General features: G+C 38.7%; 1 protein-coding gene across 49 annotated transcripts in view; it reads left to right on the top strand.

Annotated features, from left to right (window-relative positions):
- Positions 1–24,284, top strand: part of DTNA (dystrobrevin alpha) — a 432,447-nt gene that overhangs the window by 266,819 nt on the left and 141,344 nt on the right. For all 49 annotated transcript variants that reach the window (XM_070050330.1, XM_070050313.1, XM_070050325.1 and 46 more), the window contains one exon: positions 10,728–10,795. In XM_070050330.1, coding sequence (XP_069906431.1) covers positions 10,729–10,795 — 67 coding nt within the window. In that variant the 5' untranslated portion in view covers position 10,728. The remainder of the gene's footprint in view (positions 1–10,727; positions 10,796–24,284) is intronic.

Genomic DNA, 24,284 nt, shown 5'->3' with positions numbered 1-24,284 from the left:
TTCATATTCAGTGTATGTGTTTCTTTAACTGGGAATGAATTTCTTGTAGGAAGCATGTAGTTGGGTCTTGTTTTTTGTTTCTTTGTTTTAAATCATTCAGCCAATTTTTATCTTTTGACTTGGGAATGTAATATATTTACAATCAAGGTTAATATTGATAGATAAGAACTAACAAACATTTTGTTGATTGGTTACTGATTGTATCTGCTCTGTTAGTGAATTTTGTACTGTCATGTGTTTTCATAATCTTTCATGCTGTTTACTTCTAATGTAGGACTCCAGGGACTTCTTATAATGCTGGTCAGGTGGTGGTGAATTCTCTCAGATTCTGCTTGTCTGGGAAATACCTTATTTCACCTTTACTTCTAAAGTGCAGCTTTGCTAGATATACTATTCTTGGTCAAGAGTTTTGTTTTTTTTTTTTTTTCTTTCAAGACCTCAAATATATCATCTCACTCTCTTCTGGCTTGTAAGGTTTCTGCTGAGAAATCTGCTGTTAGTCTGATTTTCCCTTATATGTAACTCAAAGTTTTCCTCTTATCATCTTTAGGATTCTTTCCTTGTCCTTAACTTTTGAAAATCTGACTATAATATTTCTCGTAGAAGGTCTTTGAGCATTGTTGGGGTCCTTTGAGTTTCCTATATCTGAATATCCATACCTTTTTTTAAGACTTTTGAAGTTTTCAATTATTTTTTCATTCAGCACATTGTAGTGACATTTTCCTTCTCTTCTCCTTCAGGTATTCCTATGATATGGATATTTGTTCACTTAACAATATCTCCTATGTTGTATGGACTTTCTTCATTCTTTTTAATTCCTTTCTCTTTATTTATTTCCGTCTGGGTCATTCCAAAAGTCTTGTCCTCCAGTTCAGAAATTCTTTCTCCTATTCTGTTTTTGAAGCTCTCATTCACATTTTTTTTATTTTATCAATTGTAGTTTTCTGCTCCAAAATTTGTTTCTTTTTAAGTATTTCTATATCTTTATTGAATTTCCCATTCATTGTGTCTATTGTTTTGTGCTTATTTTTTTTTTAAACTGTGTGTCTGTATTCTCTTGCAACTCATTGAATTACGTTCGGATCCTTATGTTGAATTTTTTCAGGCATTTCATAGGTTTCCTTCAGATCAGGATCTGTGTCTGGAGAACTGTTATGTTCTTTAGGAAGTGTTATGCTTCCTTGCTTCTGCATTTCCTGTGTGCCCACATTGATGACTGCACATCTGGTACAATGATTCCTTCTTTAACAGAATAATTTTGATGGAAAGGACTTGCTTAGATGAACTGTGGGGTGTCACTTAAGTTGTTGCCTTGACATTGGTTCTAGGAGAGTCCAGAAATCACCTCTGAGTGATTGCCTCAGTGAGAGTAAGTGTCAGCAGTGTCTTCAAGGGCCACAGTTGTCTAGTCTGCAGCAGTTTGTGGAGTTGGTAGTATGACTTTGAGATGGACATGAACTTCTCAAGGTATGCATCTTTAGTCTCCAGAGACTTTGTTATCAATCATGTTAGTGTTGCTGATGGCTGTAGCCCTATATTTTTAGTGCTGCAGGACGCGGAAGGATCTGTTCTTTTGTCCCACCAGGCAAGCCTGAGCAATGCTGTGACTTGTGGTACCAATACTTATGGCCCTCAGACCATATGATGTGGATAGGACTTTTCACAGGTCCTGTGGTAAGAGCCACAGAAGGGGCTTACTTAGGTCTGGTCCTCTGCGATTATATATGGGCTGCTGCTGGTGACTAGCCCCAACAAGTCAAGAGGAACTTCTCTAGATTGCACAGAGAAAGCAAGTATGGATCCAGGACTTCACCCAGAACTTCTGCAGCTGCCACATTGACAGGACCGGCTTTCTGCCCTGGAAAGTGCCTGGCTGCCTCTGGTAGTGACTGGGCTGCTTGCTTCCCCTTATGACAGGTAGAGTTTAGCACCTTCTCAGGAGTAGCTCAGGTCTGCTGCTTTGGATTCACAGGGAGGCCATGTGGGATTTTTGTTTTTTGGGTTGTGTTTTTTTTTTTTTTTTTTTTTTTTTTTTTTTTTTTTTTTTTTTTTTTGGGCATAAAGTGGTCACTCAGACACCAGTCAACTTTCCAGGCTTGATTTAAAGTCATCAAAAACTGTGGAATCCTCCCTTGGTTAGGGCTACCTGTCTGCAGCAGTGGCAGGGGATCAAGCATTTTCTGCTCATCTCTTCACAGCAATACGATGAACAGGGGAAGCAGCTGTGGGTGGTGGCAGTGAGTGCCATGCTTAGTTCCTTTCTCTCTACTGGCCTTAGAGTCTCTGTGCTGTTTGCAGATCTCATCACTTCCTTAGTTAAGGTTTTCTGAGTCTCCTCAAGTTCCAATATTTTATACATTGAACGCTTTTCCTGGCAGGATGGTATCATGATATAGAATTCATAAGATTTATTATCTAAATAAATTTTCAAAAAATAAGAGTCAGTAATGAGGAAAGGAGTGCTGAACAAAGGTTTAGTAGACACACTGTCTCATCTTTTCTTACGCTTCTCATTTTGGATTTGGGACCCTATTCTCTTCCTCAGCTTTCATTTTTGTTCTGAATCGGTAAATACACATGGTAGTGATATTGACATGTTCCTACCTACTTGTCTTAGTCCTCATCCAACATTTGCCCTCCATTTCCCTTCTCTCAAGAGACAGTGTCCTCCTGTGGCCTCTGAAGGGTGTCACTCACCCTGCCTTCCAGAAAACATGCAGGAGATGTTATTACTTCATTTTCCACTGAGTCAAAATTGCCACCTCTTCACTGTGTTTATCTCAAACATTAACCAAGGTGAACTCCCTAGTTTTCCAAAGGTAATTTTCATCTTAAGGGCATAAAATTAACTTCTCATGGTGAAATTTTAAGATATATCTCAATGACACATAGGAAATGGAGGAGAGGTACTATAATGAAGATAACATTCTCTTCCACTAAGATCATCCCAAACAAATGATCACCCCTGTATGTTCATTCATTCATTCACTCATCACCCCCATGCATTTAAAAAAGGCAGCTTTGTGATCTGAGTATATGTGGAGAGCACCATAGGATTTTCTGTGTATTGTAGGGTTCGCAGATTGGGAGGGTTTTTTTGATTAACCTAACCTGAGGCAGTGCTCCTCAGTACCCCCAGAAGTAGTATAACTTTGAGCCTCATATGATTGAGTTTTCATAATCACATTCCTTTCAAAACACTCGTTTCACCCATGCCAATTCTCTCCCAGCCGCACTCTGCAGTGGTTGCTAACACCGAGGAGGAGAAAGGGTGTGCTAGCAGCTGCTGCTGAGCAGGAGGCCTAGATTCTGACCAAGTCAAATGAAATCATGAAACCAAACAAAACGAAATGTCCCTACATGTCTTGCACTTTCTTATCTCAGAACAAGAGGTTCCTTCTGACTTGAAAGAACTGCTGAGAGTACTTCTTTCCAGAATAAAAGTGTTTTTTTCTCACTTTGGAAGGGCATTTTGGGTTTCTTGAAGTTTGTCTCATTAGGTACCCATATTAATATATGCATACCAATCTTTGCTTACGTCTATGTATGTTTATATTACCAAAATAATTATCCTCAACCTTGGCTTAAGGTTCATTTTAAAGTGGATTTTGCTAGCTATAGAGACATATTGCAAAGCAACATAAGCATATCTATCTAATATACAAATAAGCTAATTGTCGACCTCAACCTATATCATATGTCTATAGAACCCTATTATACATCAGAAGCACTCATGATGCGTTTCAAAAGTACAGATGCTTAGCTGCAAGTCTAAGTTTTCAGATCTATTTCAGTAGATCAAAATATTTATGCTTTTGATAAGATCTCCAGAGGAGTGCGATGGGCAGCCACAGCTGAGATCTACTATGATGTACACCTCAGAGCAAGGACCAAATCCCTGAAATAATGCCTCTATGTGATCATTACACTAAAGTTGTGAGCTCATACCACTTTGAAAAAAATAAACAATTAGGAACCAAGTTCTAAGAATAGACAATGATGTTCAAAGCAAAAGACTAAGTCAGAAACCATTATAACCATTTATTTTAGTACCAGCATTTTCTTACTGTCAGGGGCTCATCTAGATAAAAGATTAGGAAGTAAAAGCAAATGCAATTATACCTTGCCTCAGGAAAGAGCTCTGAACACTTTTTTATTATATTGCAAAAGATCAGAACTAGAATATAAATCTGAAAAAGTCATATCATAGACCTTCCTCATTAACAGAGATGGAAATAGGCAGTTATATGCCACCAATAAATCAATTAAGGGAGGAAAAGAGCTGAAATGGACTTCATTGTAGTTATTAACTTTAGGGATTGCAGCAGTTGGTGATAGCTGAACCCAGCATTTTCTTGTCATCTACCTGGAGCACCATGGAGGAAAATAAAATATGGGAAGAGTCTCATCCTATTCAACACAAAGTCTGCAAGTCTTAAAGAGGTGCAAAAGCAAAGCAGACATGGCTGAAAAACAGTACACTTTTGTGTATTTAAATTATGAAAATGTGGAGTATGAGCTGGTGGATTTACATGTATCTGGGTTTATACATGTCTGGATCCTGGGAATTATTATTTTCATTTCCATTATTATTTAAGTAGGAGATTCCCATTAAAAAGTAGCACACAAAGTAATTTCCTAAGGAGGTTGGAGAGAGAAAGAGCTGTGACCTTTCTGCCTTCTCCTTTTGGTTCATTAATCACCAAGTCCTTTTAACTTCTTTTCTGTTACCAGTTTCAAAAAATCTTTGGGACATTCTCAATCGGACTTGCCCCAAAGGGTGGAGTTAGAAATGTGCCAGGGGATTCCAATACAATCCCAGCAAGGTTGCATGTACCAATGCCATCTCACTAGTCCAAAAGATCAATTTCAGTTCACAATTGATCATAATGATAATAATGAGAGTCAAAGGGATCATATAAACAAGACTAGTGTCTGCTAATGCTAACTGATAGAATAAAAAAGGGAGAAAACAATCCAACATGGGAAGCAGGATACACAGCAGACTCATAGAATGGCAGATGTCCTAAACAGCACTCTGGCCTCAGAATCAGCCCTTAAGTCATTCGGATATGGCTGAAGAGCCCATGAGAGTATTTTAGGCATGGAAAGCCAAGACACTCTGGGGGAAAAAAAAGAGGACCTAAATGAAAGATCTCTGCGAGTGAGATCCCAGTAGGAAGAATGGGGCCATCAAAGAAGGAGGTACCTTTCTCTGAAGGGAGGAGAGAACTTCCACTTTGACTATGACCCTCTGTGAATAAGATCAAAGTTGGCAAACTCAAAAGGCTTCCATAGCCTTGGCAACTCATGACTAGAGCCTAGGGAGATTACTAACGCCATAAACAAGAGTGTCAAATTGTTAAGTCAACAACAGGAGTCACTGTGTACTTACTCTTCATGTGGGATCTCTTTCCTTAATGTGTTGTCCAATGTGAATTAATGCTATAACTAGTACTGAAACAGTATTTTACACTTTATGTTCTCTGTGGGTGCAAACTGATGAAATCTTTACTTAATACATACTAAATCGATCTTCTGTATATAAAGATAATTGAAAATGAATTTTGATGTGAATGTAATGGGAGAAGGAGTGGGAGATGGGAGGAGTGCAGGTGGGAGGGAAGTTATGGGGTGGGGGGAACCACTGTAATCCATAAACTGTACTTTGGAAATTTATATTTACTAAATAAAAGTTTTTAAAAAATCTTCATTTGCATTGATCTGGAATAAGATGGCTGGTGATGGAAATCCTTACTAGCTTTGGAATTTAATAATTAAAAGTAAATATAAAGATGTATTCAATATCCTGCATTGTGAGAAAATCCTTTGTTTTTTTTGTTTCTGAGTATTCACTTTACCTACCTGAATCTCAAGTTCTTCCTTCAGCTATGACTTGGGAATAATAATATCTTCCTGGCTTCCCCATAGGGTTATAGGAAAAAGCATTTTATGACCCTCAGAAAGTTAGAGATGTAAGAGACCATTAGTTTAAGCTTTTATCTTTAAAACTTCTTATACAACTTGCATAATGGAAATGTATATTATAGGTGTTGTTGGAGAAAAGATGTATCATGAGAGATAATTAAAAATGAATCTTAATGAAGAATGGGATGGGAGAGGGAGTGGGAGATGGGATGGTTTGTGGGTGGGAGGGAGATTATGGGAGAAAAACTGCTATAATCTAAAAGTTGTACTTTCGAAATTTATATTTATTAAATAAAAGTTTTCTTTAAAAAATGTATCATGAAGGAAATAACTTGAAGATGTGATATTTTAATGGGAACTTATTTTCACTATGCCAAAATATACTTCACTTTTCTTCTAACACTCTGTGCCCTACACTTAGGTTTAATCCTTATTTTTCACTGGTTCCCAAACTGTCCTACTGTGTTATTTCATCCTTCCCCATAACAGGGGTAAAAAGTTGGAGCACTCCCTGTCCAGTTGTGCAAACCAATTTTAATGATTATGTTGGAAGAAGTATGCCTTGGTGACCCCACCTCACATAGTCCTTGTTGCCATGGGGGCACAGAGTATTTCCAAATATTAGAACTCCTAAGCTCCTCTCTTCTTCCATTCTCCATGTGGCCTCTAAGTCACCAAGTCCTATGGGAGGTGTCTCCCAAATATTTCTTAAATCAATCCTTTAATACAAATCATAATAGTCTTCTTCCCAAATCATGAAAGTGTCCAACTGACTGGCCTCTTCACTTAAGCCTGTGCTGCCACTCCTACTCTCCCCTCTACCTAAACATACTTCTACTCAGTGTGCTGGAGTATTCTTGCCAAAACGTCCATCTCTACGCATCAGCTCCATACTTTGACTTTTGGTGGCATCCATTCTCAATTGGAAGGACCAATATTGTCTTAACACAACAAATAAAGCTTTCTGGATCTAATGCCTCTTCATTTCTACACCCTCTCCACCCACACTTATTATCCAGCAGTACTGAATGACACCATCTCTCTTTTAAAGCTCTGTGCCTTTTTATGATTCCATCTAACTGTAATTACCCTTCCTCTATGGTTTTCCATCTGAAAAAAATCCCATTCATACTTTAAAATTCTGTTCCTGAGTCCTCCTTCCTTTGATGGCTCTTTCAGATCTTCCTGAAAATAAACTACTGTATCGAACAGGACATGCTTTCATTATGATATATATTATACCAAATTATAATTATCTGTTAGAAAAATTTGTTACCCCTTCTAGGCTATGAGCTTTCCAAGGGCAAGAATTATGTCTTATTAATCTTTGGGTCTCAAGAAACTAGTAGAATATCTGCCTAATGATAGCTACTTAATAAATATTTTTAAGTAAATGAATTGGACAGATTCTTACAAGTGAAAACAACATGTGTCCCATATAACACATGGAACTGAACTCTAGTAAAGGAGATATCTACAAGGCTTATTATTTATTTATCATTGTAAGCTCTTTTCACTCTTTTGACATTTATATAATGCTCTGGAAAATTCTAAGGTTGTAAGCATCTCATCTAAATAAAGGAGCACAGAAACTGGCCAAGTTAGGCTTGCTAGTGAGCCCCATGCTTTGTGACATGTATGAGTGTCATTACAGACAGGTTATTTTTCCCTTCACCTTGTCTGTATGACTTTGGGCAATTGCTGTTATAGTGAAACTCATAGAAAGCAGAGCTCCTTGACAATTTTCATTATTTTAAGGCAAAACTGTTCTCAGTAAATGCACTCAATCCTTCTCCTACCAAAGGTTGTGTTTTTCTCTCTTTCTAAGGCAAAGAGAATGTAGTCAAGCATTACAATGCTGCTGCTCCTGATTTAATTGGAAACCCAGGAGCCCACTATCGTGTTTCTGCCTATTGGATTCACGAGCTTATTTTATCTAAGAGTCCCTCTATTGAGCCAACATAATCTATAAAAACTATTATGAGTGTGATCAATGGGTAATGAGTGACTATTCTTAATTTTATCTAACAAGGTAGCTTCCCAGGAAACTCTGGAGGTAAGATGAGAAGTGTAATATTTTTCCTTTAATATTTTTAAGTATATTCTATACCTCCTATTATTTCATAGTACTGGGTTTTTACTTCTTTTCCTCATAAGGTACATATTTTACCTAGAAGTAAGAAATAATACCTATTATATAATAAATGATGGTTCATTTGTGAGTTAACTAACTAAAAATGGTGATGACTAGACCAAAAAAGTTGAGATCAATGTAGTTTTCATCTTTTTCGACTGCAGTTTCATGAGATATGATTTAGCTTAGCTTTAAAAGTGTGTTGTAAATTATAATAAATATAAGTTAATTTCTCTCATTTCATAGAATTCCTCAAGCTAATACAATTTGAATGTTATTTTCTTATGATTCAGATTATAGAAATATAATTGAAAATCCATTTCATAGAAAGCAAATTTAGCTCTTTTTTCTCTTTTCTCTCTTTCCTATTTTTTTCCTCTTTCATTCATTTATTCAATAAATACTCCCTGGCTGTATCATTTATTGATTGGATTTTACTAAGCTCTAGGCCAAATTTAAAATTTGTGAGGTTACTGTCTTCAAAACCCTTAAAGAGAGACACATAAAAAGATTAACTAAGAAAGGAGATGTCACCACAGTGTCAAATGAGTAGTACAGACAGTGAGTGCTGTGGGTTTAGATGCCAGTCTTTACCTCACTGACATTTTCAATCAGAGCTCCCCAGTCTACCATTCTTTGTGATTTATTTTTAATGGTTCTTTTCATCTTGTTCCAGCATATAGACAGATACAGGAACACATCAGAAGTTCTATTCCCTATCTCTCATGGCTTCTACTCCAATGCTCAGCCCTTGAAAGAAAAATTGGAAGCTATATCCAAAGTATTTTGTGAATGTCAGGTTATTATCTACCCACTTCCTCTGGAGTATATGAGATGGGCTTATAGGAATTAGGAAAGGGGCAATTTTCTCCAGATCTATATATCAACTAGCATATTGAAAGTCATAATAGGAGAATACCTTAACCATGTTCAGCAGTGAACTGCTACCTAGTTGAGGAAGCTTCATTAATAACTCTACTCCTTTCCAACTATTATTTAGGTCAGACCCTGATTGTGAATGCAAGTGCTATCTTCTCCTGATTACATAAGCTAAGATGGTTCTATGCCTTTTTTTTCCCTTCCTGGCAATGGGAAAATAATACTTCAGACATAGAAGCAACTGGTGAGGCTCCTTGACCAACTAACCAATATCCTGTTCCACTCCATAGTTTTCCCAGTACCCTTGGGTGAGTCATTCTGTACTCAACCATTACCTTTCAACCAATCTTCTGTAGTAGCTGTGTGAAATTGATTCCCAAGGAATCAGCTTCTCTGATGTTCATCTTTTTCTTTCTACCCCTATGGCTATGGTGTCCACCTTTTTCTTTCTACCTCTATGGCTATAATGACTACTTTGTGTTTTCATTGCTTTGTTGCTGTTGTATTACAGTGTAAGCATCTGCAGGGAAGGAACTGTGGATTGATGCCTGTGGTACCTTCAAAGCTTAGTATGGTTCCTGGGTGATAGAAAGCACTCAACATTTGTTGAGTGAATGCTTAGCATTGAGAGAACTGCATTGCACACTATGGAAGTTGAGAGGAAAAACACCAATCCCAGAAAATCACAGAGTTGGATAAAATTATAGAGGAAGACACATTAAAAAAGTAAGACCTGAAGGGTTACTGCAAGTTAGCAAGGCACAGTAGGGAGAGGGCAATCCAGTCAGATAAGGAGCATGGACAGATGCCCAATGGTGCTCATCAAAACACAGACAATATTATGCCTGCAACTAAGCCTTTGTTAACAGTGACCAGGACTCAAAATGGAAGTCATAGCAGTATACATATGTACATATATGTGTACATGTATGTTTGTGTGTATGAGAAGTCACTTTCATTTTTAAAGGTTTAATTAGATATAATTAAAAAATCATCTCCATTAACCTATAGAGCCCTTGATATTTAGCCCCAAAGACTCAACAAAGCTTAACAACATTTCCATTAACTTTCTCATTTTTTCTTATTTTTCCAAAGCTACATTGTAATTTTTGTCCCCTTTTTTATTCTTTGTCTTAACTGTTGGAATTTTAACATAATTTCTCAAATAGTTCCACTACAGGAGTGTAGTATGGTTAAGGAGAGAGATCTGAACCCTAACATCTTGCATAAAATTATTATGTATTGAAAACTATTGCAAGTTTCACTCAATTTAGAAATGAACATTCAGAAAATTGCCTGTTTCTAAATTGAGGTTTGAATGTCCAAGGAACAAATCGCAGCACAATGAGATAGAAGCCACACTGGTTTAAAATTCAGTTGTCTATACCCTTAGTTCACCATGCTCATGAGATCTCAGTCTCATTATCTGCTCAATGGGCACATAATATCTGCTTGACAAAACTGAAAGAGGAGTATTATATGAAATAAATCATCTAATGGACAGTAGATAGTCATATTTACATAAGCCATAAGGTCATTTGCTATTATAGTAATTTTTAGGTTGGAAAATAAACAGTTTATACACCTTCTAACAACTAAACATTATATATAGAAAGAGATATGTTTAGCAACTTAGCTTAGTGCAACAAAGCTGTTTTTACATACCCTGTTTTAAATTATTTCACTCTATGTTTGTGGCAGAAATATAGCAAATATGCATACATAAAATGTTTGTTTGCCTAATTAGCATGAGGATAATGCACATTGTAACCATTTTGTCTCATAGAATGATTGAAGATAGTGGGAAAAGAGGAAATACCATGGCAGAAAGAAGACAGCTGTTTGCAGAGATGAGTAAGTACAGAACTTTTAAGGAACAGCCTGTAGTTTCTCAATGAATACTCAGGGAAAGAGACAACTACTTCATTTTTATGGTATTTGTGCTTTTCCTTAAAATCCTAAATTCCTTGTGTAACAAGTGCATTTGTCCATTTTTGTCTCTTATTAGGTAAGAGTTAAATTATTCAGTACATTGTAATTGATTTCTAAGCTGTTAATAAGCTTAAATAAAAAATGGATGGATGGATGGAAAGGAAGGGAAGGGGGAGAGGGAGTGGAGAGGGAGGGAGAGGGAAGGGAATGGGAAGGGGAAGGGAGATATCCACGCAGAGACATTATGAAATACTCTCTAGACTGCTCATCCCCTTTCACTGTCACAGTGTCTGGCATATTGTAGGCACCCGACAAAATCTGTGAACTGAATCATCAGCTGCCTTCCCTGCAAAATGCTGTCCTACATTCATATGAGAAAGAGGACTTAGGCATAAACCAAACTGTCATGGGAAGTGACCAATTGAGGCTAATGTCACCAGCAGTAAGAAGAATTTGCCAGAGCAACAGAACATGGAGAGCAGTGAGCAAAGTTAAATTTATTAAAATACACTGCAAGGGAGCAGCAGGCGAGCAGGTCAGGTAGGATCTGACTACTGCTGCAACATGGATTATAATCTGGGAGATATATATATCTGTGGCAGATGGCCTCTAGTTAGTGGCTTTTCTGTCACTAAAGATTTTCTTATTCCTGGGTTTTTTTTTTTAAGATTTATTTATTTATTTGAAAGGCAGATTTGCAGAGAAGGAAAGAAATGTCCTCCATCCGCTGGTTCACTCCCCTGATGGCCTCAACGGCTGGAGCTGGGCTGATCTGAAGCCAGGAGCTTCTTCGGGATCTCGCACATGGGAGCAGGGGCTCAAGGACTTGGGCCATCTTCTACTGCTTTCCCAGGCCATAGCAGAGAGCTGAATCGGAAGTAGAACAGCCAGGACTCAAACCAGTGCCCATATCGGATGCCAGCACTGAAGGCAGCGGCTTTAACCCACTGTGCCGCAGTGCTGGCTCCATTCTGGGGTTTTTGAATAGGGAATTTTCTTACTGCCAGGAGGCCTGGTGACCTTCCTACATTTAGACCTCATGTAGAGGGGGAGAATCAGTCCTACAAACCAGTTTTTTTTTTTTTTTTTTTTTTTTTAAGATTACAAAGTAAAAAAAAAAGATAAAAGGAGCTTGGAGGTGACTTGCTATCCAATGGAAATCAAACCAAGATTATATTTACCAACTCCAGTGGAGGAGTTATTAAATAAAGATGATAGGTTTAGGTTAAGTGCAGGGTTGCTCTATAATTAGTTGGAAATGTCTCCCTTATAGACTGCTTCTTATTTATAAAGAAAAAGAACTCAACATGAGGGTGGAGGAGAAACACACATCTCAAATTAAATGTTATAAAGAAAAAAAGCACAATTTTCTTATGTTCCTTTTATCTCTCTTTCTCACATAGGAATGAGCAGGATTGAGTTGTAACCCTTTTCCCCTGAGAAAGCAGTAGACAAAATGAGCTTTCTACTGCAGACTGGAAATGATTGGCAAGAATGAGGGTCACAGCAGATAAAGGAAAGTTCCAGATAATAAGATTCATATTTTCTTTTATCATTTTCCAATAATCTAATGGTACCAAGACAGTGTTAGAACTAACATGAAGAGAGAAAAGTAAAAGAGGTGTAGGGAATCTCAATCATGCTCCTTGCACTTGCCGCTTAGATGTGTCTAAGGTGTTTGTGAGAGTTTTAGCCAAGACCTACAGTTTTGCTAGGCCATGCTTGCAGCTGGCTTCAGTCATGGAATGCACACCTAGAATTGTGACATTTTTTGTAGATCCAGATCTACCAGAGCAAGTAGCTTAGGTACTTCCTGCCAAAGCTTGTGTTAGACTGGAGGAGTCAGTTTTAGTGACTTAATACTCTGAATCATAACCACAATTTGTGATCATGGATTGTATATCACAAAAGTGCTAAAAGAATGAATTTATAACACTCACCACAAAAAATCATAGGTTGATGAAATGATATATAGGTTGATTCATTTGATCAAGGCTTCCTCCAATGTATATACATAGATCAAAACAATAGATTTTACTATATAAATGTATAGGATTACTATTTGTCAATTTAAAAAATAAATATTCTAAAAGGAAAAAATTGGGGATAGTACAAAAATAGTGGGAAATAATAAAGGAACAAGGCATTGTCAGGAAATAACTCATTTACTGCTTACCCATCTAAAAAATTATCCAAAGCAGGGCCTATATCAACAAGGTAAGAGTGCATCATGGGGCCAGCGCCGCGGCTCACTAGGCTAATCGTCCGCCTTGCGGCACCGGCACACCGGGTTCTAGTCCCGGTTGGGGCGCCGGATTCTGTCCCGGTTGCCCCTCTTCCAGGCCAGCTCTCTGCTGTGGCCAGGGAGTGCAGTGGAGGATGGCCCAAGTCCTTGGGCCCTGCACCCCATGGAAGACCAGGAAAAGCACCTGGCTCCTGGCTCCTGGCTTCGGATCAGTGCAGTGCGCCAGCCGCGGCGGCCATTGGAGGGTGAACCAACGGCAAAGGAAGACCTTTCTCTCTGTCTCTCTCTCTCACTGTCCACTCTGCCTGTCAAAAAAAAAAAAAAAAAAAGAGTGCATCATGAACCAGTGTCCCATCACAGACAGGAAAAAATTAATATTTACCATAAAAAATAGTAAAATCTGGGGGGAACCTTTGAACTTATCATTGTAAAACTTAAGACTAACAGCCAACACTCTTTAAGAATTATTTTAAAAAAGTGTTTATTTATTAATTTTGTCAATACTTATCTTGAATTTAAGAATCTGAGTTTCTTCTGCACTTCACATAGGTGTAAACATATATATACACACACATACATACATACATATATACATAGATACATACATACATAACACATATATACATACATATGTATACATATACATATAAACATGTACATACATATATACATGCATATATATATGCAAATGTCTATGGAATTAAAACTGACCAACTCAGGAAAGCTCACCATAACTCTATATTTTTCTTTAAGAGAGAATGAAGAAAATTGTGCATTCTTTTCCCAAATTGTAAACTTATCTTTTCATTGAAATTTCACAGGGTGTCATTCAGGTTTATTAAATGATTTTATGAGATCTCTTTATTAGTGATCAGGATATTTAATTAAGCAAGCCAAACAAATAAGAGTCTGTCTTCACTAAACATGCTGAAGACTCAGATGTTGGCCGGAAACACCTAAATGCATCTCAAGTTAACAAGCCATCAGTTTGGGCAAGGTGTTTAGCACTAAATAAGACACATCTAAAGAATTCTACTGGATAAAACAATTGGCTGGTTTCCTCAGAAAGTAATTGATTGTGATAGGCAGATTGTCATACAAAAGAAAAAGAATATTTCACTGACAGTATGTTAAATGGCTGGAAAAACATGGGTTATCCTAACCATCATCAAGACACCAGAGAAAAAGAAGCTATTATCAAATTATTGAGGTGAGCTAGTGAGAAAGGATTGGAAGACTTTAGAGGGCTAAGGATTGGGGGTTGGTCAATGTGATAGACCTTCCTAATGTTTGCTTATTGTCACTATTAAAAAGTTAGGCTCCTACCCTTCCACAGTACTGGGAAGTAGGAGTGCTATCTCCTTCAATGGTTATCTTTCCTTTTTTTTTTTTTTTGTATGTTTGTTTTTGTTTTTGTTTTGTTTTGTTTTGTTTTTTTGACAGGCAGAGTGGACAGTGCGAGAGAGACAGAGAGAAAGGTCTTCCTTTGCCGTTGGTTCACCCTCCAATGGCCGCCGCGGCCGGCGCATCACGCTGATCCGATGGCAGGAGCCAGGAGCCAGGTGCTTTTCCTGGTCTCCCATGGGGTGCAGGACCCAAGGACTTGGGCCATCCTCCACTGCACTCCCTGGCCACAGCAGAGAGCTGGCCTGGAAGAGGGGTAACTGGGACTAGAACCCCGTGTACCAGCACCACAAGGTGGAGGATTAGCCTATTGAGCCTTGGCGCCAGCCTTCAATGGTTATCTTTCAAAGGGCTGGCTCTAAGGTCCTAGAGAAGGACATTCCTGGATTGTAAAACTGACAAAAACACTAGATTTACATCTCAAAGGAATAAACAAAGAATTTACAATGGAAAGTTTTCTAAAGTGAATACTCTAAGAGAAGGGAGGTCAGAAGCCTGGAGGCAGGAAGAAGCCTGAGGGGAATTGAGGGGAATGTTAAGGCCATCTTGGTCTTAAAAAGGCTGGGATTAAAAACAAAAACTGATAAGAAAGTCTGTCAAATCCAGGTGCTTGCAGAACACACTCCTGTGTGTTAAACATTTAAAATGGGCTTATTACCACAAGGAGCAGAAACAGGAAGAAGCAGCAAGGAAATGAAACTAAGAATAGCCCAAAAGACTAGCCTGATAGAAAAGGAGAAAACCTGGAAGTGTCACTGGAGAAAAGGCCGTGAAAGCCATGGGATTCTTGTCTTCATGTAAGAAAGAATTCAGTTGTGAGACAGAGATTGAAGTGATAAGGATTCTTTGGGGATAGGGCACCAGTCAGAATGGAAGGGACAGAGAGAGTGCCCAGTCACTCGGACTTTGGGAGAGCGAGGTTACATGGTTGAATGGAAAAAATACACCTGGGCAGACCAGGCTGGCAGCTCAGCTTAGAGGCAGAGAGCTGAGCATGCAGTCTATCTGGACTCCCTAGGTTTTTAAGGGAATTTATTTACCCTCTTCCCCCTCTCTTCCAGGACAAAGGATGGGGAGTCCTACCTGAAGGGTTTGTTGGGTGAAAATTAGCAAATTCCTCCCCAGATTTTCTGGCACCAGGGCAGAGTAGAGGGGCTTCCCTTAGGGCATCTCTGAAGATTTTATTGTTCCATGTTATCATGTAACCCATTTGGTCCTGAGGAGAGAGAATTCTCCTGGGAGCTTTCCTAGAGGGAAGGGCTGGGACCACCTGGACAGTTATCAGAGTCTGAGCAGGACTTTGAAGTGCAAAATTCTAACTTTCTACCCAACATTTCCCCCCTCAAGAGAGAAAACCCATAATCTTATGGGGATAAATGGCTGAAGGTTCGTCTTCTCTAGCTACTTCAGAAGCTGACAAATGGGGATAGAGATGGGTATGGGTATTTTCTCTTGCTATCTCTCCTTTAGTGTCTGAGAGTGGCCTTGGGAAGCATTGTCCTGCTTGGTCCAGAAGGTAGGTCACCTTGTCTGATGAGGTAGGTTGGAAGCCATGTCTTAGAAGCACCTGGAGCCAGATGGCTTGTCTTCTATTAGAGAAAGAACAAACAAGGACATTAAAGCACAGTAGTCAGAGAAGCAGAAAGAATGTGGACACTATGTCACCAAGGAGAGGCAATGACCAGGATTTCCATGATCAGATGTGATGTTAGGCCAGATATTTCAGCCTTGTCTGACCTGTCCTGGAGTGGTCTTGCTTTGTCCAAGAAAGCATGAACATGATTTTGTACCCATTTAGTTTGACCCTAGTTCAGGGCACTTTCTTGGGCAGCAGGTCTAGGGCCTGCCTATTTGAAGAACTGAATTAGCAAACTCTTTGTGAGAGCCCTAGTCATGGCAGCTTTTCAGTGGATGAAAGCTGTGCTTTGGGCTCTGCTTTGGCTCCCTGTTGAGAGCCTGGTTTAGGGACTGTGCTATTTCTCTGTATCTAGGAATCTGTAACCTGTTAGGGAAATGCTGGGACTTCCTGAAATTTGCAGACGTAGGAATTTGCTGCTAGGTCCTTATCCTCTCTGGGGCTGGTTTTCTTTCCCCAGGGGTGAGGATAAGGGTTAAATAATTAACTCTCTCATGACTAGCTATGATTTTTTTCCTCTGGATACTTAGTAGCTAGTTTTACTAGGAAGGTAAATTAATGTGAAAGACCAGAATCTCAGTCTGGGAAAGAAAACAGACTAATAAATCATTTACATTTAACCATCTACATTTTATTTATTTATTTATTTATTTGACAGGCAGAGTGGACAGTGAGAGAGAGACAGAGAGAAAAGTCTTCCTTTTGCCATTGGTTCACCCTCCAATGGCCGCTGCGGCCGGCGCACTGCACTGATCCGAAGCCAGGAGCCAGGTGCTTCTCCTGGTCTCCCGTGCGGGTGCAGGGCCCAAGCACTTGGGCCATCCTCCACTGCACTCCCTGGCCACAGCAGAGAGCTGGCCTGGAAGAGGGGCAACCGGGACAGAATCCGGCGCCCCAACCGGGACTAGAACCTGGAGCCGCAAGGCAGAGGATTAGCCTATTAAGCCACGGCGCTGGCCACCATCTACATTTTGGATTATTGTGTGCCCCCCCAAGAGATAGGCCCTTTAAGTCCTCGGTGGGGACCTGTCCAGGACTATCTAAGTTAGCTATTACTCTAAGCCCTCTTTTTAGGAACTTGCAGGAAGGGATTTCTAAGCTTAATAATATTTGGATAGGCTTTAAGGCCTGGCTGGTATGTGTGAGGCCCAGACCCATCCATGGGGTGCTGGAAAAGAATTGCAAGACAGATGTGAATCTCCTTAAGGGAGGCACCCTATTGACTCACATTACGTGGCTGGACTAAGAGGAGAGCTGAATAGGAAGCTGGTAGAAATAGGCAATTTGCATCTCACTGACCCTAGGCAGTCCCCTCAATAGCAGTGGTTAGAATGAGAAGCGGGGCAGAGGCTGAGCGGAGACAAAGGCATCTTAGCTCGGGGCCACAGGGTCTGCAATTCTGAACCAGGAGTCCTTTGACACCCAGGACAGTTCCATGTCCAGTGGCCTTGCTCTTGGCAGAGCTGACAGAAGCCAGTTTCTGTCATGACAGCTGTTTGCCCAATGTCCTGCTCCTCATATCAGAAACAGGTGCCGTTTGGGGTGGACTTGCCTAGTTGGGTCTCCTTGACACTAGATTACCATGTAAAGCGGCCATTAATTGGCCTGCTGCCTATCCTTACATTGCTCTTGCTGCTTGCTTGCTCCTCATTCTCCTGGTTTCTAACAAAGTAGACCATGGCGGCAGCCTCTATTATGTCAGTCAAGAGGTGCTCAACCCAACCCTGATTTTTTAAGATTTCTTTAATATCATCAGGGTGAGCTAGAAAGCTTTGGTCACGGGCAAATTCTGACACTTAGTATTTCCCTGTGAGTTAAGACCATGCCCATGAGGAGAAGTGTGACCTTTCAGGTAAGATCAACTGTGGTGACCTGTTTACGTATGTTGAGGTCATCAGTACAACTTCCTATCTCCCCCTAAATTTGGTTTAAAAGGGGAGTCTGCCCACCTACTATGTACAGTTGGAAGGGAACCTAGCTAGCAAATGCATACCATGAGTTTCAGGAACACATATTTCAAAAATTCAGAAAACTGACATGACTGATCTGTCATGGGTGTGGTAGGTATGGTAGCTATTTCCACCTACTTCAAATCTCCAGTCCCCAGGCTTGTTAAGACATTAACACCAGGGATCACCATCCTGGACATTCTCTTTTATTTCATCACTCTCACCTGGTCTCCTGGTCTGTTTTGTTTTTGACTACTTCTCTTTTTCTTTCTTAGTACCCTCCAATCTTTGGAGTTAGATTTTACCAAAGTTTTGTTCTTGACCTATTCTCTCCATATACAATTTATCTCTTTCCCAAGGTATTACCTTTATTGCTGTATCTCTCAAGTGTCCAAGGACTCCTCGCAAACCTTATTCTCATAAACTAGCTTAACTGGAATAGTCAACAGATAAACTTAATATCCTTACAGCCTTACCTTTTAGCAGTTCTACTGATGAAGTACCTTGAGGTGGGCCCCACTAATAGTGCCTTCACAAGAAAGCGAATGTCCCTGCCAGGGCTGCTGCCTTCCAGTGTTTCCAAAGCCACATAGTTTGGTTTGGTAGCCACAAATCTACCAAATAGTTGAGTGCTGTTCAGCAGTGGGAGGAGGTTGCTATTCCCAGTTGTGTGGCTCATTTTGTCACCTAGAATGAGGAATGGTCCTACCTGTGCACATGATCTCCTTTTGGAAAAATATATACAATATTTGCCTAGTCAAATGTACTAATAAATTTTATATGTTTGTTGACAATTCCTGGAATGTATAGCAGCTACAGTCAAAAGTTCTATATCTATACAACCAATTGATCACTGGATATCTCCACTTAAATATTCCACAAGAAACTTAAGCTCTATAATCCCAAAACTGAACTCTTCATCTTCCCCAACTAAAACCTATTCCTCCCTGTTTGGTCTTTAGCTCATCCAATTCAGTTGTCTCAGGTAGAAATCTGGGCATCATCATCCTTGACCCTTAAACTCCTTTAGTTCCCTGCCAATTTCTCTTTCTCTCACTCTCTTTCTCTCTCTCTCTCTCTCTCTCTCTCTCACACACACACACACACACACACACACACACACACTCAATCATCAAGCATGCAAAGGGTTTGGACACAGAATTCAAAGTCTCCATCTTTATAAATATTTTTTAAGCAATTTGTTTAAATAAAGTGTAGGGAACTGTTTTTCTGCCAAGAGCCATTTGGATATTTATAACATCATTTGTGGGCCATACAAAATTATCAACTTAAAAATTAACCTGCTATAGATTTAATAAATTTTGAGTCCCACCCATGGTTGCCTTGGCAGGGCCAGACCAAATGATTTTACAAGCCTTAAATAGCTCATGGGCTGTTTGTTCTCCACCTCTGCTCTAAATGAATGAAATACTTAAAAATATAAGCGACTAGATAGAAGGTTTTATAATGAGTTATAAAACATAGAAAGCAGAACATCCAAGTAGTGTGAAAATGAAAATTAGTATAATGAAGCTAAAGCTAAAAATTAGGTAACAGTGATGGCTGGTTGGTTGGAAGGATGAATGAATGGAAAACAAGTAGGAGGAAGTAAGAAGGGATGAGCATGGGAAGGAGAAATGGGGTAACAGGGAGAAAAGGAGGAGAGAGAAACTTGGAAAGACAGGCTTTAAAAAAGGAAAAACAGAATTTGCAGCTAACAACAATGTAAACATTAGAATTTCTTAACTGAATCTTTTCTTTCATCTTTGTCACTTTCTTCAAAATATGAGATGAATACCAGAGCTTTGAGGTGATGGTGCAAGAGCATTAAGTTGCCATAAATGAATTTGCTTTGATATTTTTTTATTGTAAAAAGCTTCAAATGTACACAGAAGTAGAGAAAATAGCATTTATCTCTACCCTTAACTATTTGCCCCTAGTCCTCTGGGTTTTATTTTGAAGCAATTCTAGAATCCCCAGTGATATGATTTTATAAAAATATAACTATTATCTGTGATTTTGAAAAATAATGAAAAAGATATTGAAAAAAAGTAATATGAAAACCTTATACTAATGTTTTATTAAAAGGGAAGAATATGGATTCTTTAGAATCTAGGGTATCAACCTAATATAGGTTTCATGATAAAATGGATTTTTTCAAACAATAGGAAAAATATATTGATAGTTCTTGACATTTTAAAATGCTAAAAAGGTATATTGCTCTCCTGACTACATTTCTGTATTAATTTATTTGAATTCTATCTTTTTAGTAAAGGAATTAAGTCAACTAATCTCCCTTCTTTATAAGATGCTAGAGCAGGAAAATACCATCAGATAAAAATTAAGCTTAATTTCAGCAGGATGTTGACAAAGATTCTTAGGCTCTGCATGTATTGAACAAATATGGACTGGGTCACTACATAATCAGGTAAATATATAGGTAGTAATGTCATCATGTCTAGGAGAATAATGAATGGGATATAACATTGCCTATAAATGGAATTAAGTTCATAATTTATTGAGCCTTAGAAAAAATCATATATATATAAAATCATATATATATGATTATATATTATATATGATTATATATATTATATATAAATGCTATTTTTGCTCTACCTACCTATATATATATATACACATATATACACACTCAATACATATATATATAGGTAGGTAGAGCAAAAATCAGCAGCTTTTTATTTAGGAACCCATTATGGATTCTGTAGCTACTACCTACAATGTCTATGGAAGGTAGTGTGCTCCTGTATCTGAAAAGCTAAATTTTATTGCTCACTACTCTCCCTTTAACAGTCAAGGTTTATATCGTCAGCCAAGTAGAAAGTACACAAATGGGAAATATTTACAGACCTCTAGGACCCCATCCCTATTCTTGAATAAAACACAGTGTAAGTTGAGTCCTTGCAGTGAAAGAACGCAAGACAGTAGTCAGTGTACTCCCATTCTTGTGTGTCACCTCTATATCCTTTTTCCCTGTATCCCTGAGCAACACTCCATTGCAGAATTTCCCCCAGGACTTCCGAAAGAGGGAGGGACAGAGGTGTCAGGGTTAGTCTTCCTAGAACTAAGAAATGGAACTGTGTGCTACATTATAGTCCATTTATACTTAAATACTATCTGGGGCTCAACTCAATTTTCTTGAAGAATTTATGCAAATACTCTGAGCTCCTGATGCTTTCTTTAAAAGTATCACTTACAGATATTGATACTCCCCTGACTGTTGAGCCAAATTCAGCATCAATAAAAATACATTCCCACCCAGGAGAAAAAGCAGAATTATCATTGATGTATTTCTGTTAGTCTCTGTCTCTGGTTATGTGGCATCTTAGAGAGCTCATTTCCCACATGAACCTATCAGATTTATACAGGACCCAAGAATACAAAGGATCTTTGAAATGCCAGTGACAGAAATCAAAATTTTAAAAGATATTAGTTATCAGAAAGTATAAAAGCATGAACTAAACATTAAAATGAAGGAACTAACTAGATAAATAGCAAGTCCTATCATTAATACAAAAGTAGAAAAGGTCTGATTTAATTTAAGTGCATATTATTTTTAAAAGAAGATTTCCATTAACTATAAGCTTAATAAGTACCCACAGAATGAACCATCTATTGAAATTATATATTGCATTTGTAAGTGTCCTTATCAATGGTAATAATTATTGCTTTCTACATATTCTATACAGGGGGGAGGGCAATAGCTATGGCATTTGGGTTAATTTTGTAACTCTCATTTTAAGGAGATATTAGCCAGCCATAAAACAGTGACTAGAATGTTTAAAGGTTTCAAAATCATGTCTTAAGAGAATGAGCATAATGATAGCCATTTCTGATCATCAAAGCCCTTTTGTATGCTAGACTGTGTGGCTGCTACAATCTTGTAGAGCTGATGTCTTTAACCTAGCAAGGTCAGGGAGAAGCTGCCTCTCCAGTTAAACTTTAAAGTTCATGATTATAGGACTTTTGAACATAATTTTCTGATAAGAATGACGATGATAATAATGTTAGTGATTACTGCTTCCCAGTATTTGAGAAATGAATTATCAAGTGACAGGGAGAAAAGATTATGTGGCTCTAGAAGTGACACCAAAACAAATAAGTTAAAGTTACAGAGACAAATTAAAGCTCAAATATTTTTTAAAAAAGAATTTCTATTTTGTATTCTTGCTCAGAAATGGAACAGGAAGCCTTATTAGCAGGTCCATTGACTGCTGTGTGCTCATGATGTAACTGGTATAGAGGTTAAGACTTCACATTTGTTACTTGCTGGCAATGTTGATGTTGTTACTCTCATTTTATACTTGAGGAAATTAAGAGACCAAGTAAAAAACTGTCAAAGTTCATACAATAAGTGACAAAAGTTAAATTTATTGACTTTAAAGTTCATTTATTTTCACAAATTTGGAATCTTCCCTACCAATGGAAATAATCCTGCATAGCAATTGACTAAATGTCCAATTCCTGAAAATACTTCTGAGGGAATTCCTATATTGTGTGATCCACCTCTTGGATCTCTCAAGTACTCAGTATCAATGGGCCTGTTTATCAAGTAATCATATTTTTTAAGAATGAGTGTTTAATGGGCTGCCTCATAAAACCACAAAGTAATACAACTTGACAATATTATTAAGGGAATCTAAAGAGATCAGTTTGAGATGATGAAATACTAAGTGCTGTCAGTGAGAGACACTCACTAATTTATCACTCACTGGGAAAGTATAATTATCCTCCAATTTAACTGGATGCAGGCCAGTTCATTTACTTGCTATTCTATTATTTTCTGAAGTATACAGGTAGCATATTTTACTGAAGTATGACTGACAAAAAGAAAGTTAAAGACATATCAAGCCAATGCCATGGCTCACTAGGCTAATCCTCCGCCTTGCGGCGCCGGCACACCGGGTTCTAGTCCCGGTCGGGGCGCCGGATTCTGTCCCAGTTGCCCCTCTTCCAGGGCAGCTCTCTGCTGTGGCCCGGGAGTGCAGTGGAGGATGGCCCAAGTCCTTGGGCCCTGCACCCCACGGGAGACCAGGATAAGTACCTGGCTCCTGCCATCGGATCAGCGCGGTGCACTGGCTGCAGCGCGCCGGCCACAGCGGCCATTGGAGGGTGAACCAACGGCAAAGGAAGACCTTTCTCTCTGTCTCTCTCTCTCACTGTCCACTCTGCCTGTCAAAAAAAAATAATAAAAGGCATATCAAAATACAGCTGGATGCCTTTAAATATGATATGAACATTAAAACAAAAGACCTTAAAAAGGGGAAAAAATAGACATTATTGAAAGTCTAATACGTTTTAGGCACAGTTGATGTTGATACACGAGCAGGTGTTGATATGCGGAGCAGCTCATCTGTGAAGAGCTGTGAAGAGACCAGCCCAAGATCAGCTGAGATTCAACAGCACAGAGTGGCGGGAAATATTGCTGGGTAGGGAAAATGCAAAGAGTCTTGAGAGGGGCTTGGGTTCTGAGCAGAGCATTCAGATCTAGTGCTCTGAGCATCAGGAATCATGCTGGATTCATGGATAAGGAAAGGGCAATAAAGAAAGTAGTTTAAGAATATGGAGAACATGTCCTCTGTACATTAGGAAGGAACTGGAAGCAACCACGTAGTAAATATAATAAAGAATAGAAGTTGTTTTCAGAAAGGAGTGTCTTCCTCTGAAACTGACAAAAAGGATTGCAGGAAAGGTAATAGTATTAATAGTGAATTCTTACACAGCACTTCCTGATTGCCAGGTAATGTCCTAAGCACTTTGACTGTATTTACTCGCTTATCCTGTGACAACCCTATGAAATCAATATTATTACCATCATAATCCTCACTTTCCAAATGAGAAAACCAAGGTTCCAAAAAGCAGTTGGCCTGAAGTCACACAGAGAACACATCCAATGTTCATTATATGGTGACCTAACAGTCCTGTTCCAATAACCAGTAGCAGTGCATTTGAAATGATTATTTTATGATATTTCTATCTGGTATGATTTAGCTGTGAAGTCACTGCTTGAACAGATTGTTCCTGAAGATGCAATCACAACAAAGATGAGATTGTGTTGCTTGGTACATGCCCATGGCTGACAATCTGACCTCCAGTGTTGGACACATGTGCTTTCTTCCCCTTGAATCTGAGTGATACAGAGCAGACATTTTCAAG

This window comes from Oryctolagus cuniculus, chromosome 10 (genome assembly GCF_964237555.1).
Source record: "Oryctolagus cuniculus chromosome 10, mOryCun1.1, whole genome shotgun sequence".
In the NCBI taxonomy this organism is placed as follows: Eukaryota; Metazoa; Chordata; class Mammalia; order Lagomorpha; family Leporidae; genus Oryctolagus; species Oryctolagus cuniculus.
The sequence above is the reverse complement of the archived record's forward strand: the minus strand, read 5'-3'. Positions and strand labels throughout refer to the sequence as shown.